Source organism: Palaemon carinicauda, chromosome 11 (genome assembly GCF_036898095.1).
Source record: "Palaemon carinicauda isolate YSFRI2023 chromosome 11, ASM3689809v2, whole genome shotgun sequence".
In the NCBI taxonomy this organism is placed as follows: Eukaryota; Metazoa; Arthropoda; class Malacostraca; order Decapoda; family Palaemonidae; genus Palaemon; species Palaemon carinicauda.
The window spans coordinates 2,179,526-2,196,209 of record NC_090735.1 but is presented as its reverse complement, the minus strand read 5'-3'; the positions used below and the strand labels follow the sequence as shown (position 1 = coordinate 2,196,209).

The following is a 16,684-nucleotide window of genomic DNA, read 5'->3' as shown; positions in this document are numbered from 1 at the left end:
AAAGGACTTGGTTCCTTTCTTCTTTCCTCGTTTCCCTTCGGCACGAGCACCTCCTCTGTTGGAGGCTCTGCCACGAAAGGGCGGAATAAAACGGGACGCTGGAGTGTCCATCCTTGGTCTAGCTGACAAGGTAGGCAAAGGGGTGGCTTTGCGAGCGGAGGACGCAACAAGATCGTGAGTGTCCTTCTGTATCAAAGAAGCAGCAATTTCCTTAATCAGGTCTTCAGGAAAAAGGCACTTGGAAAGAGGAGCAAACAGAAGTTCGGATCTCTGGCATGGTGTAACTCCAGCTGAAAGGAATGAGCATAGGTTTTCACGCTTCTTAAGGACTCCGGACACAAATGATGCAGCAAGCTCATTAGACCCATCACGTACGGCCTTGTCCATGCAGGACATGATGAGCAAGGAAGTCTCCTTCTCTGTTGGAGAGATCTTTCTGCTTAGAGCTCCTAGACACCAGTCTAAGAAGTTAAAAACTTCGAAGGCTCTAAAGATACCTTTCAACAGGTGGTCCAGGTCCGAAGATGACCAACATATTTTTGAGCGTCTCATGGCAAGGCAGCGGGGAGAGTCTACGAGACTTGAGAAGTCGCCCTGGGCAGAGGCAGGAACTCCCAAGCCGAGAACTTCTCCCGTGGCATACCAGACGCTCGATCTAGAAGAGAGTCTAGCAGGGGGAAACGTAAAAGCTGTCTTCCCTAAACTCTTCTTGGACTGCAGCCATTCTCCAATCACACGTAAAGCTCTCTTGGACGAGCGTGCGAGGACGAGTCTAGTAAAGGCAGGAGTGGATGACGGCATGCCTAACACAAACTCTGACGGAGGAGAACGCGGAGCCACAGAAACAAACTGGTCCGGAAACATCTCTTTGAACAGGGCCAAAACTTTCCTAAAGTCCAAAGAGGGTTGCGTAGACTTAGGCTCGTCCAGTTCTGAATGCGGTTCATCTACGTGTGCAGCAACATCATCATCAGAAAGTCCCTCATCCGATAACTGATGAGGGAACGGCAACGGAGTGGGTAACGGCTGGTAAGCTGAGTCCGGTCGCACGGGTGCATGCGTGACTGAGCCGGACGCAACGTCATGGAACTGTTGCCCAGTCTGTGAGCTGGCAACAACCATAGCAGCGCGGGGACGCACAGCGTCTACTCCAGACTGTCTGGACTGATGTGGGTGAGCAGTGGCAACCACACTGGGTTGCGGAGGTTGACGCACCGCGTCAAAACAAAACAACTCTGACGGTTGTTGAACCTCACGAACGTCAACGGAGACCTCCGTGCGTCGCTGAACGTCAACATGCGGCTGGCAGATCACACTGGAACGCATGGGTGGCGGAACTCTCTCAACTGGTGTGCGTGAGAAGGTTACCTCAGCGTCCACCGGACGCACAACCGATCGTGTGGGCGGTTGTAGGCAAGGAGCTGCACTAGCTGGTGCGGCAGCAACCTTCTCCGCACGAAAGTCCTGCATAAGAGACGTTAGCTGAGACTGCATGTCTTGCAGTAGAGACCACTTAGGGTCTACAGGAGCAGGTGCGGCGACAGACGGTGTAACTGTCTGAAGCGGTACCGCTTTGCCTCTCTTAGGAGGTGAGCAGTCATCGGATGACTGCAGCGAGTCCGAACTGACCCAGTGGCTACAACTGGGCCGTTGGACTTGTGCGGAAGGGACCGACCTGCGCTTTAACGGTCGTGAGACCTTGGTCCAGGGTTTCTTGCGAGAAACACCTTCCGAAGACGAGGTATAAATGGGCTCTCTCGTCTTAGTTAGGCAGGGGCGATCTTGGGTAGATACGCCCGATACCACGGAGGGAACGTCTGTTCGCTGATTAAAGCCTCTCGAACCCATTTGTCGTACGACATTGCTTCTCCCCTGGACTTGGGAGCTTGCAAGAGGTCCCGGACTAGGAGGACGACAGGCACGAACAGACGAACCCTCAAGCGCAACACTATCCACAACACTATCACTCACTTTAACACTTCCCACTGCACTTTTGCACTTCAGCTCCTTCACATCCGCCATAAGTTGATTACGGTCACTAGCAAGGGACTCGACTCTCTCACCCAGAGCTTGGATGGCACACATCATATCAGCCATCGAAGGTTCCTGAGTGCCAGGAGGGGGATTAGGAGCAACCACTACAGGGGAAGGAATAGGTTGTGGGGCATGAGGAGAGGAAATATCGATAGAACGAGAGGAACTTCTCCTAACTCTATCTCTCTCTAGCCTACGTGTATACTTTTGGAATTCGATAAAATCGAATTCCGAAAGCCCAACGCACTCCTCACACCGATCTTCCAATTGACAGGTTTTATCCCGACAATTGGAACAAACAGTGTGAGGGTCGATAGAAGCCTTCGGAAGACGCCTTGAACAGTCCCTAGCATTGCACTTCCTAAATTTTGGGACTTGTGAAGGGTCAGCCATTTTGAATTGGTCAAAGGGGAATTCAAAAAACTATCAAAAAGTCATCAACAAAGAATCCGTTATCAAAAAGAGTTCAAGGATTTGTGAAGAGAAACCCTATGCACAGCGAAAGCTCAAAACTAGAATAATGTACTTCACCAATTAGTTGTGAAAAAAAACTCCAGTTTAGCAACAGCGAGTAAGTACGTCTTGTTGTTAGCACGACAGAGAGAAAATTGAGTCTTTGTTTACATTGAGTACTGGGTATCTGGACGACAGATGGCGCTGTTGGGCACACCCGCAACCTGTGTAGCGATCGCTGGCGAGTTTTACCTTAGAGTTTTCTGTCGAGCAACAGAGTTGCAGCTATTATAATCACCGGCTAAGTTTAATATTGAAAAAAAGCAGTTATTAAAGGCTTTATGAGACTCAAAAATTTGTAGTAAAAACAAGGCAGTTCTTAGATGCTTTATGAGATTCAACAATTTGTTGTAAAAGAAGGCGGTTCCTAGATGTTTTACGAGACTCACCAATTTGTTGTAAAAAAAAAAAAAAAAAAAAAGTTATTAGATGCTCTACGAGACGCGACAATTTGTTGTAAAATAAAAAAGCAGTTCCTAGATATTCTACAAGACTCACCAATCTGTTGTTCTTGGTGAGTAGAACAGCCAGTGTCTGCAGCCCTCACCAATTTCTCCACTGCTTTATAGCATAATGTGGCTAAATTAGAAGGAGCTTCCTCTCTTAAAGACCGTATTTCAGCTGCAGGAATAAGGGCAAAGACATCCTGTATAGTGGTCACATGATCGCCCCAGAATTGATCCCAAAATGAGTCATCAGATGCATCTATTGGCTGAAATAAAAAATAAAAATAATGTAAGCAAATCAAGATTACAAAACAGTTGTTCAATATTTCACTGAGAATTTTCTATCATCTTCTTCAGACAAAAAGCTGTGAGAGGGTTATATACGTGACAAATTTTTAAAATGATTCTTTTATTTTTCCTAACCACAAACCCGAGTTCTTTACTATAGAAGAAATAAACATTGAAGCTGGAAACCGGCACCTAAAACATTTAACGAGGTGTAAACAAATGCCAGGCAGTGGGGTAGCTACAACCTCCCCTGTAGCTCACTGTAACCTCAATTGAATTGCAGCAGGACTAACACGGGGGTTGGTGATGGCGAAAAAGTTTGAGTCATACAGTATCATTTTCAAAATTTATCATTTGTTCCTTCACAAATACAAACCGTCGTTCTTTACAATAGGAGACACATCCTTAAGAGGGAGGAAGTCCCTGTTCCAACTGGCTGAAAACTTTACCTAGGAACTCAGGACTAGCATTTGTAATGCTACAAGAGCGAGGGTTCCTTACACCTCGTGAACCGCAAGGAGAGTGTGGGAATCCCAGCCCATGCCTCGTATGGTTGTTTTTGAGATAAATGTATTTGCTGAATCGCATTGTGTGCCTGGTACGTCCCACTCCCCTCTTAAGGAACGTGAGGTCAAGACTCCTACGTACTTGAGTACAGAATAGCTGCAAACTGAATTGGGCATACAGTGGTACCTCTACATACGAATTTAATCCATTCCACAACCAACTTCGGATGTAGAAAATGTTCGGATGTCGAAACGAATTTTCCCATAAGAATACATTGAAATAGGATTAATCTGTGGTTGAGCCCAAAAACCTATGATAACTTCTTAATAAACTACTACACATAATTTTCCCATGAGAATAATGAACACTAAATTAGATAATAGACATGTAAATAAGAAGAATTAGCAAAAAATGATAAATAAAAAACGGGTTTTTAGCGTCACTTTACCTTAGAAACTCCAGTGCAGGTGTTGTTAGTCTTGCTACGCAGAGAGGAGACGGACGGGCGGCGAGGAGGTAGAGAGGTTAACTACGATAGACGTACACTACCGTAACTTATTCTAACTTACACTAAGTGAACTTTAACATAACTTAGCTTATTTTTTTTTATTTTTATATTTTATATTTTATTTTACATTTTCTTTTTTTCTTTTTGATGATTACGTAATTTTAATCACTTTCACTCTCTACATTTAAAATTGACTGAATTTCTTTCGCTTCACTCTTTTCCGTTTTCTTTGTTTCACTTTCTTCCGCTTCACTCTTTGCCGATTTCTTCGAATCACTTACATCCTCTCCATCAAGAGTTCGCTTCGCAGTTTTTTTAAAGAAATTATCGATAGATAATTGCTTGGTACGGCTTTTCAGAATGTTTTGAAAGTGAGTTGGGCAAACATCATCGAATTGAGAAACTACACGACAAACCTGCAATTTCTTTGGATGGTATTTGTCGATGAAGTCGACCACGTCTTGATATTTTCCTAACACCTCTTTTATATGCGCCGAACCTAACACATGTTCTACCTCCTCGCTCCCTTCCTCGTCATCACTCATGTGCTCCGACATAGCATGGAGTTCCTTGAGCTCATCCGTGGTAGGTTCGTCGTGATGTTCGGCGACGAGTTCCGTAACGTCATCTGCGTCGACCTCCAGACCCATGGACTTGCCAAGGGAGACGATTTCCTCTACGGCTTCCGCTGCACCGACCACGGGATCAGGTTCGGGGTCAAAACCCTCGAAATCTCGGGGAAAAACTGCATCAGGCCACAGCTTCTTCCAGGCAGAATGGAGGGTCCGTCGAGTTAATCCCACTCAAGCCTGATCTATGATCTTCAAGCAGTGCACGATGTTGAAGTGGCCCCTCCAAAAATCACGCAAAGTTAAGTTGGTGCTTTGCGTGACAGTAATGCAATGCTTAAATAAGTGCTTGGTGTACAGCTTCTTAAAATTAGAGATGACTTGCTGGTCCATGGGCTGGAGGATAGAGGTGGTATTCGGTGGAAGATATAGCACCTTTATGAACTTGAATTCATCGAAGATATCATCTTCAAGTCCGGGGGGGTGAGCGGGTGCATTGTCAAGGCATAGCAGGCACTTTAAAGGCAATTTCTGTTCATGAACATACTTCTTCACAGAAGGGCCGAAAACTTGGTTAACCCATTGCACAAAGAATTGCCTAGTGACCCAGGCCTTCGAGTTGGATCGCCAGAAAACATGAAGCTGATCCTTATCGACGTTGTGTGCTTTAAAGGCCCTAGGGTTGTCTGAATGGTAAACCAGTAAGGGCTTGACTTTAGAGTCCCCGCTAGCGTTGGCACATAGGGCAAGAGTCAACCGATCCTTCATTGGCTTATGCCCAGGCAATTTCTTCTCTTCGGCAATGATGTAGGTTCGACTCGGCATCTTCTTCCAAAACAGCCCGGTTTCATCACAATTAAACACCTGCTGCTCTACGTAGCCTTCTTCCTGCACGATCTTTTCGAAGTTCTTGACAAAGTCAGCTGCAGCCTTTGTGTCCGCACTAGCAGCCTCTCCGTGGCGAACAACTGAATGAATCCCGGACCGTTTCTTAAATTTCTCGAACCAGCCACGAGATGCCTTGAAATCATCTGAGGAAGGCTCGGTTGAACTCTCCCCAGCATCACCCCCAGAGCTCTCCTCCTTCAAGTCCGTAAAGATGGCGTGCGCCTTCTCGCAGATGACGGTCTCAGTGATGGTGTCGCCAACGATCTCTCTCTATCCTTAATCCACACTAGTAGAAGTCGTTCCATCTCTTCTATGATAGGGGTACGGCGTTTGGAAATTATGGTGATCCCCTTGGAAGGTTTCACTGCTTTAATAGCTTCCTTCTGTTTAAGGATTGTCGAGATCGTCGACATATTACGGCCATACTGTTTAGCAAGTTCACTCACGCGGACGCCACGCTCATGTTTTTCAATAATTTCCTGCTTAATTTCTAAAGAAAGCATTTCCTTCTTCCTTTTCTCACCACTACCACTGGCAAAACTAAGCCTTTTAGGACCCATACTTTATGTAAATTACCGTTAAAGGATGCACGTAAAAAATCACGATTAAAACAGAGTTAATAGCAGAACACACAGAGCACAACCGCAAGAAGCCGACGAGAACAGAGGACTGACCCAAGACCCGCTAATTGAGCGTCCCTCCGAGGTCGATGTGCTGCCTTCTACCGGCGGAAATAAAAAACACTTCAGGCGCTATGAGCACCGACTACGCGTACGAGTATTGTTTACTTCGGGTGTCGAAAAAAACATTCGGGTGTAGAGTCGGAACGTGTTCGAATTGTACTTCGCGTGTCGAAAAATTCGGATACAACCGTACGACGAAAATTGCTTATTTTGTGTGTCGAAATAAAATTCGGGTGAAGAGTAAAAAATTTGCTCAAATTTTACTTCGGATGTTGGAAAATTCGGATGTAGATACGTTCGGATGTAGAGGTTCCACTGTACCTGCATCAAGATCAAGTCCAGCTGGCACAGTTTCGAAGCTGTACCCCAAAATAGGGGAGGATCGAAAGGAATAGAAAGGGCCAGTCAGACTACAGTATCCTTTCATCCCAGACTCATACATCATCATTGCCAATCATCTGATGCTAATGGTCCTGCGAAAAGAGCCGAGGTAGCTATCTCACTCGCTGAGCGTCTACAACAGCTCATGAAGAAGAAAACCTGTGGATCACATCCTGCAGAAATAGGAGAGTTAACATTTCTCTACCTATAAAACATGTTACAGAGATATTCTAGAAAGGTGTCAAGCCCCTACAGCCGAGCTTGAACACTCTTGGTCCAAGTTCCTTCCAAAGAAGCAATCTTAGCTCTGGTCACTACCGTAAAAATCAGTCCAATGATTACTTCTTGCCAGTTAGTGGTCAGACCAAAGAGAACCAGGATCTGCATGTTGATAGATCCTGGTTTCTGACTCTCGATATCGGGTGTGCAAGAGGAAAAGAATCATCCTTATCTCGCAAAATCGGGCAATTAAGTGGGGCAGCTATCAGTACGAGTCCTCTGCTGCTACCAGTGCCAAACAGGAGGTTTCTCCAAGGTCGAGGCTCTTTTCCACGGATAGTCTAACAACTTTGTCTCTCCTTGCTAGAAAAGCCCCAGCTCATACGAAAACAATACACAATACAAGAGATGTCTTTCTACCGATGACAGAGACTGCAGGAGCCTCCACGGCTTTGTCTATACTTGTGGCAAAACTAAGAGGAGTCAGACCTCCAATTAGCATCATGTACAAATTGTTTCCTAAGCCACGAGAAGATTGAGGATTCTTCCTCTAGAAGACGGAAGTTTTACTGATTCGCGTAACCAGACCGTAAGGCAGGCTCACATCATCACGTAAAGGTGCCACCCTCTTGGAGTACACGTCTGAGCCAAAGAAGGTGTGGACATCTTCGCCTAATGCTGTCTCGGAGCATTGAGCGTTTCCAGCCTTGACAAGTGTTCCCATCAGAGGCAGCGTGGAGACAATAAAATGAAGGAACTTAAAACTTGTTGGATGGAGATCTTGAAGGATGGACTGACTCCGACATAGGTCTACACCTAGGGGTGCAAATGCAGGGGAAATGCTTGCCTGAGCGCTACCAGGGAAAATAGAAAGCTTATCATCTCGCTGACCAAGCTCAGCATGGGAGCTCACCCTGAAAGGAGTGTTATCTTGTAGGTCCCTCCAGTAGGAGAGGATCTGCTACAGCCAATGAAGGTCCAGGGGGCAAGAGACTGAACAGAAAGGACTCCCTCCTGTTGGCTCTAGAAAGGTGTAGTACCAAAGCCAACCCCAGGCAGGAACCGAAGAACTGCCCTGCTGCCTGCAGAAGACTGTCCTTCAACAGGGAACCTGTAAATCCCAGTAAAAGCCAGAGCAGACATAAGGTGTCTTGAGCTGTGGGCTCCCCAAGGGAGGAAATTTTCGCTGTCTCGTTAAGGGAGTTGGAAAAAGCTCCCTGGCCTGAAGGTTGTATTAGCATTAAAGGGTCACCGCTCTTGTTCAATCAACCCCACCACGAGGCCAAACGAGAAGAGACTGAGGGGAGGGTGCCAAGAGAGGGAGAAGTCATTTGGATTTCTTGGACTTCGAGAAAAACCCCGAAGGCGAAGAATCCCTTTACGATTTCTTCCCCCTCCTGTCATACTGCTCCCACTGGAAGGATGACCACTCCTGACACTCGGCGCATGGAGACACCTCTGTGCAGGAGTACCCTCTACACAATGAGCAAAGCCAGGGAGGATCTGTCTCCACCCCTAGCATTAATGCTATGCCAGGACTCAACTACATGTCATCAATCCCAAAGTTAACACTCACACCTAAAAAATGAAAGCTAAATTATCAAAGTCTTTATTAACCCCGTTTAAGAACATGTAAAAGAACGCCAACTCTCAACCACGACTAAAATCTAAGTGAGGTTATTATGAGCGAGAGGGAGGCATTGCCTTCCCACTACTCACTGGTAACAAACAGACCAGTTGTTGACACCTCGTTAAATGTTTTCATGGCCATGTTCCAGCTTGCACTATCTGCTATCACCTACGTAAAGAACGAAGGTTTGTATTCGTGTCAGAACAATACACTTTGAGCTAGTCTCCTTTTCTCCGTACCTTTAATTGCACTACTGTATTATATAATTTTACCCAAGAGAACCAATATCTTCAAATGGGATATTTTGTCCAAATGTGTTCATAGATATACAGTTTAAGAGATGGGTTTGAATACAATTTATCGGTAAAAATGTTATTTTGATAATAAAATAGATTTTTGAATATACTTACCCGGTGATTATATAGCTGCAACTCTGTTGCCCGAGAGACAACTCTACGGTAAAAACTCGCCAGCGACCGCTACACAGGTTGCGGGTGTGCCCAACAGCGCCATCTGTCGTCCAGATACCCAGCACTCAATGTAAACAAAGACTCAATTTTCTCCTCGTCCCACTGCGTCTCTATTGGGGAGGAAGGGAGGGTCCTTTAATTTATAATCACCGGGTAAGTATATTCAAAAATTTATTTTATTATCAAAATAACATTTTTCAATATTTAACTTAGCCGGTGATTATATAGCTGATTCACACCCAGGGGGGTGGGTAGAGACCAGCAATATATGTTTACACTTTTATGAGCTAAGAGTTTTTATTTCATTTTAGAAGTTATCAAAATAACAAAAACAAAATAAATAGGTACCTGGTAAGGAAGTCGACTTGAACAATTTCTCTGCCTTTTAAGTACGTCTTCCTTACGGAGCCTCGCGATCCTCTTAGGATGCTGATCGACCCCTAGGATCTGAAGTATCAAGAGTTGCAACCCATACAACAGGACCTCATCAAAACCCCTAATCTAGGCGCTCTCAAGAAATGACTTTGACCACCCGCCAAATCAACCAGGATGCGAAAGGCTTCTTAGCCTTCCGGACAACCCAAAAAACAACAATAAAAACATTTCAAGAGAAAGATTAAAAGGGTATGGAATTAGGGAATTGTAGTGGCTGAGCCCTCACCCACTACTGCACTCGCTGCTACGAATGGTCCCAGTGTGTAGCAGTTCTTGTAAAGAGACTGGACATCTTTCAAGTAAAATGACGCGAACACTGACTTGCTTCTCCAATAGGTTGCGTCCATTATACTTTGCAGAGATATATTTTGCTTAAAGGCCACGGAAGTTGTTACAGCTCTAACTTCGTGCGTCTTCACCTTAAGCAAAGTTCGGTCTTCCTCACTCAGATGTGAATGAGTTTCTCGTATTAACAATCTGATAAAGTCTGACCAAGCATTCTTTGACAAAGGCAAGGATGGTTTCTTAACTGAACACCATAAAGCTTCAGATTGGCCTTGTAAAGGTTTAGTACGCTTTAAATAGAACTTAAGAGCTCTAACAGGGCATAAGACTCTTTCTAGTTCATTGCCTACGATCTCCGATAAGCTGGGGATATCGAAAGATTTAGGCCAAGGCCGAGAAGGCAGCTCATTTTTGGCTAGAAAACCAAGTTGTAGCGAACAAGTGGCTTTTTCTGACGAAAATCCTATGTTCTTGCTGAAGGCATGAATCTCACTGACTCTTTTAGCCGAGGCTAAGCATACCAGGAAAAGAGTCTTAAGAGTGAGATCTTTCAGGGAGGCTGATTGTAACGGCTCCAACCTGTCTGATATAAAGAATCTTAGTACCACGTCTAAATTCCATCCAGGGGTAGCCAAACGACGCTCCTTGGTGGTCTCAAAAGACTTAAGGAGGTCTTGCAGATCTTTATGTTTGGAAAGATCTAAGCCTCTATGCCGGAAGACCGATGCCAACATGCTTCTGTAGCCCTTGATAGTGGGAGCTGAAAGGGATCGTCCTTTTCTCAGGTATAAGAGAAAAACAGCTATTTGAGCTACAGAGGTACTGGTCGAGGATACAGAAACTGACTTGCACCAGTCTCGGAAGACTTCCCACTTCGATTGGTAGACTCTAATGGAAGAAGCTCTCCTTGCTCTAGCAATCGCACTGGCTGCTTCCTTCGAAAAGCCTCTAGCTCTCGAGAGTCTTTCGATAGACTGAAGGCAGTCAGACGAAGAGCGTGGAGGCTTTGGAGTACCTTCTTTACGTGTGGCTGACGTAGAAGGTCTACCCTTAGAGGAAGACTACTGGGAACGTCTACTAACCATCGAAGTATCTCGGTGAACCATTCTCTCGCGGGCCAGAGGGAGGCAACTAACGTCAACCTTGTCCCTTCGTGAGAGGCGAACTTCTGCAGTACCTTGTTGACAATCTTGAACGGTGGGAATGCGTAGAGATCCAGATGTGACCAATCTAGGAGGAAAGCATCTATATGTATTGCTGCTGGGTCCGGGACTGGAGAGCAATAGATTGGAAGCCTCTTGGTCAGCGAGGTTGCAAAGAGATCTATGGATGGTTTTACCCCAAGTGGCCCAAAGTCTCTTGCACACATCCTTGTGGAGGGTCCATTCGGTTGGAATTACTTGCCCTTTCCGACTGAGACAATCTGCTATGACGTTCAAGTCGCCTTGGATGAACCTCGTTACTAGGGAGATGTCTTGACCTTTTGACCAGATGAGCAGGTCCCTTGTGATCTCGTACAACGTCAGTGAGTGGGTACCTCCTTGTTTGGAGATGTACGCCAAGGCCGTGGTGATGTCCGAGTTAACTTCCACCACTTTGCCTCGAAGGAGAGACTTGAAGCTTTTCAAGGCCAGATGTACTGCCAACAGCTCCTTGCAGTTGATATGCATGCTCCTCTGACTCGAGTTCCACAGTCCTGAGCATTCCCGACCGTCTAGTGTCGCGCCCCAGCCCACGTCCGATGCGTCCGAGAAGAGAACGTGGTTGGGAGTCTGAACAGCCAGGGGAAGACCCTCTCTTAGGTTGATATTGTCCTTCCACCAAGTCAGACAAGACTTTATCTTTTCGGAAACCGGGATCGAGACCGCTTCTAGCGTCTTGTCCTTTTTCCAGTGAAAAGCTAGATGGTATTGAAGAGGACGGAGGTGTAGTCTTCCTAGTGACACAAATTGTTCCACGGATGACAGCGTCCCTACCAGACTCATCCACAGCCTGACTGAGCAGCGTTCCTTCTTCAGCATCTTCTGGATGGATAGCAGGGCTTGATCTATTCTGGGGGCTGATCGTCTTGTTGTTCAGCAACGTCCTCATCAGAGGGTTCCTCATCCGAAAACTGATGAGGAAACGGCAACGGAGTGGGCAACGTCTGGCTCGCTGAGTCCGGTCGCACTGGTGGATGCGTGACGGAGCCGGACGCAATATCATGGAACTGCTGCACAGTCTGTGAACTGTCAACAACCATGGGTGCGCGAGGAAGCACAGCGTCAACCCGAGACTGTCTAGACCGTCTGGGTTGTGCAGTCAACACCCTACCGGGTTGCTGAGGTTGACGCACTGCGTCAAAACAAGTCACCTCTGCTGGTTGTTGAACGTCCTGAACGTCAACAACCACCTCCGAGCGTCGCTTAACGTCAACGTGCGGCTGGCAACCCACACTGGGTCGCATCGGTGGAGGAACCACCTCAACTGGCAGACGCGAGTAGGTTACCTCAGCGTCAACAGGGCGCACAACCGACCGGTTGGAAGGTTGTTGGCCAGAAGGTTCGGTAGCAACCTTCTCCGCATTAAAGTCCTCTATCAAGGACGCAAGCTTGGACTGCATGTCTTGCAGCAAAGCCCATTTAGGGTCTACGGGAGCAGGTGTGGCAACAGACGGGGTTAGCGACTGAGGCGGTACCGTTTACCATCCCTGAAAGCCTTGTTATGCGTGACATAATTGTACAGCAAAACTTCAAAGGCTCGAAAACAGCTGTGAAGTTGACCTGTAAACAACTTGGATCGTCTCCTGGGCAGGCGCCAGGGAGAGTCTACGAGAATTGAGAAGTCTATCTGGGCAGAGGCATGAACTCCCAAGCCGAGAACTTCTCTCGTGTCATATCAGACTCTCGCTCTATAAACCAGTTTAAGAGAAGGGAAAGCAAAGGCTGTATCCCCCAAACTCCTCCTGGTGAAAAACCAGTCGCCTAGCCAACGTAAAGCTCTCTAGGAGAGCGAGAGAGCACTAGCTTAAAAACAACGGCTTCGAAGTAGCTAGGCCTAGTGTAAGCTCTGACGTTTAGGCAAACGAGGAGCAGCAGTTACAAAAAGATCCGGACAAAGATCCTTAAAAAAAATCATCATGATTCAATTAAAGTCCATAGGAGGCTAAGCAGCTTTAGGCTCCTCTCCATCTGACAGAGTCCTCAAGGGAAAATCAGTAGGAGGGGGAACAGCAACTTCCTCATCTACAGGAACCTTGTCCGATAAAAGCTGAGTCTCAAGCAAGGGAGAGACCTACCATGGTGGCAATGCTTTACAAGCAGAGTCCACACTCACTGGTGCATTAGTAGCGGACCAGAACGCAACGTCATGTAACTGCTTGACAGTCTGTGAACTGTCAACAACTGAACTGTCAACCACAACAGGTGCGTGAGGACGCACAGCGTCCACTCGAGACTGCTTTGACTGCCTAGACTGAGCAGTCAAAACAACTCTAGAATGCGGAGGTTGACGCACAGCGTCAAAACAAGTCAACTCCGATTGTTAGTGAACGTCTTGAACGTCAACAGGAGCATCAGCAAGTGGCCTAACGTCCAAATGCGGCTGAAAAACCACACGAGACCGCATCGAGTGTGGTTCTAAACAACCTGACTGACGTGACTAAGCTACGCCAACGTCAACAGTAAGCACAAAGGAACGTTAGGTTGGCTGAAAGCCAGGATATCGATGAGATAAACGGCTAGACTCAACGGACTAATCGGCTGCCATACAACCCATTAAGGATCAACGGAAATGGTTGTGGTAAGAGACGAGGGTAACGTCTGTGACCGCAACACTTTGCCTACAAAAAAAGACTCTCGGAGTCTGTGTTACGCTTTTGTTAGGCGGCGAGCAGTTATCCGATGACTGCATAGGGTCAGAGCTGTCCTAATGGTTGTAACCAGGATGCTGGACCTGTCCTGAAAGGACTGACTTTCGCTTAAGGGCTTCGAAACCTTGTGACAGGTTTCTTATGCGAAAAGCCTTCGGATGACGAGGAGAAACAACGTCTCTCTCGTCTTATGGTAGGGGAGATCTTGGTAAGATACACCCGATTCCATAGAGGGAAAACGTCTGTTCGTTGGTCAAGGCCTCTCGAACCCATAAGTCGTTTGACATTACTTCTCCCCTGGGCTTGGGAGCATGTAAGAGGTCCCGGACTAGGTGAACGACAGGCACGAACAGACGAACCCTCGGACGCAACACTGTAACACTTTGCGCATATCACTTTATCACTTCGATTTTCTGTTTTGCACTTATTTCACTGAAATCAAAACTTTTACTGATTTCTACCTGAAACACGCAATTCTACCCTTCATTAAAAGGTAGTAAATGCGAAATCAGTCGTATAATGCAAGCTTATTAATACCAGCAAAAAACAGAAAACATATTTTAAGATAAAAAAATCAGTGGCTGGGAAAGAGACTAAACACTAGTTCATATAACTACGTTTTCAATCTCTCACCGCACATAGCCTGGGGACGAGAATAAAAAACTAAAACGTTTTATCCTTCCTCCCCGTACAGCGACTAGGGACGAGAGTAACTCGAGAACAACGTTACCCGCTTGAACGGAACGTTTTCTCTCCTCTCTCTCCCTCCGTCTCTATCTCTCTCTCTCTTTCTCTCTTGATTTCGCACCTAAGAGAAGAGCCCAATTATATTTTGTCAAAAAAACATGTTATTTGACTAAAGGAAAAAACTGAAAGGTTTTTCAAATAAAAAGTTCCTTTAAAATAGAATTTAAAACATTTAAGCTAAGAAAGAATGAACAAAACGTCAGAATCGATTTACTCTTACTGCAAAGTGAAACCGTGATACACTCTCTCTCTATCGTAACGATAGAGCGCATGTTGAACGTCCTGAACGTCAACAACTGCGTAGCATAAATAAACTAAACGTTAGTTCATCTTTGAAAACAGTACGAAGACTATCAAAGAAATTCTTTCATAAAATATTACATTTAAAAAGTTTTAAATCCTTAGCTCTTTAAAAGCTAATTACGATATAAAGGGCTCAACGTTGATTAACTTCGGTTTCCAAGTTAGGACCGCCTACTCTCAGGAAAGGTCTATATAAACAAAACATTAAAATTATTTTTATATGTTTATAATAAATGGAAAGTTAATCGAAGAGGCCTAATAAAGGCGGAGAGATATAAAATATATAGAGGAAAATCTATAACGTGATATAATTACTAAAAGCCTAAAAACAATTCCGTCTAAGGGAAGGGTCGGCCATTTAAAAGTGAAAGAAAGTCCATACTCTCTTTGTCACCATAATTAAATCTATCCAAAACGAGTTCAAGATTTAAGATGAAGATAAAACACCTGCATAGCGAAAGCTCAAAACTAGAATAAAGTACTTCACCAATTAGTTGTGAAAAAACTCCAGTTTAGCAACAGCGAGTAAGTACGTCTTGTCGATAGCTCGACAGAGAGAAAATTGAGTCTTTGTTTACATTGAGTGCTGGGTATCTGGACGACAGATGGCGCTGTTGGGCACACCCGCAACCTGTGTAGCGGTCGCTGGCGAGTTTTTACCGTAGAGTTGTCTGTCGGGCAACAGAGTTGCAGCTATATAATCACCGGCTAAGTTAAATATTGAAAATTACAAAATAGTACAATAATAGTTATTGAGAAAATAAGTAAGGTTTATAGTATACCTTATGGCAGAAACCCATAATTTTTGAGTTAGGGTGGGTTGACTACCATATCTATATAAAAAAAAAAAAAAAAAAAAATGTGGGTTTCTACTAGTTATTGTCGAGAAAAACATTTAAAATACCTTTAAATACCAGTCTAATATTATGTTACTGATATCAACTTGTTGAAACTTCATCGTTTTTGGAAGTACGTGGATCGACCACCATATCTCGACCAAGTTTCAGCCAGAAATCGTCATCAGAAACATTTTAAAACCCGGAGCCTTTTTAGAACGTCAGGCCGTCCGGATGCATATAAAACAGGATTTTCCCACCCCATATTTGAGTCTTTTGTACCCATCGTACTACAGACACCCCCTTACTTAATTAGCCGTATATAAGGGTATGTTGGTCAACCAAATTAACATTTTTTTATCACTTGCTGATCTCTGGTCCGCCTTGGCTCAATTCGCTCAAACTTAAATTTCACGTCATTGCTCCTCCATGCTGGTAAGCAGTACTGTATATATTACTATATGCGAGTTAGCTGCTTGACTGGTCTTTGCTCTATCATAGCTAGCTTAGCTCACAATTTAACATTATATCCATGCTCCTCTGCATTGCGAGTATTTTAGCATTGTTCGAACGTTAGACTTGGATTCCATTTCTCATTATCAGACTAAATATATCAAATACTGTATACGTCTCTACACTAATCTATCATCATTCATATAATAACTGAAATAAAGGCTTAATTACACTGTACATCCCAATGTTGAAAACACATAATCAAGAGGTAATGAACTTAAAACGTTAGGACTTAGATTCTGTTCGAACATGTAACTTATGACAGAAGCATCACCTATATAAATTTTTCTTAACTATGTAAGCGAGCTTCTCGTGGCAGATACAAAGATTAAAACGGTAGGATAGAATCAGGAATGTTCAATTAAAACTGCACCTACATTAATAGGGTTCAAAATACTGTATTTGAAGAGATCTATGAGTCTTTGTAGTTTGTTGGAAAGGACCGAAATTCACCCCTGTCAGGCAAGCAAGACGAAAATTCGCAGTTAGTTAACACGATTTTGACATATGATGATTGTCAATAAATATATAACTATTTTTCTTCAGAAAAACTTCATTCTCTCCAGAAAACTAATATCA

The 16,684-nt window shown here is 44.8% G+C and overlaps 1 protein-coding gene across 2 annotated transcripts in view; it reads right to left on the bottom strand.

Annotated features, from left to right (window-relative positions):
- LOC137649934 (protein HID1) overlaps nt 1-16,684 on the bottom strand; it is a 91,006-nt gene that overhangs the window by 73,377 nt on the left and 945 nt on the right. For both annotated transcript variants that reach the window (XM_068382880.1, XM_068382881.1), the window contains exon 2: nt 3,046-3,259. In XM_068382880.1, the coding sequence (XP_068238981.1) occupies nt 3,046-3,259 (214 nt within the window). The remainder of the gene's footprint in view (nt 1-3,045; nt 3,260-16,684) is intronic.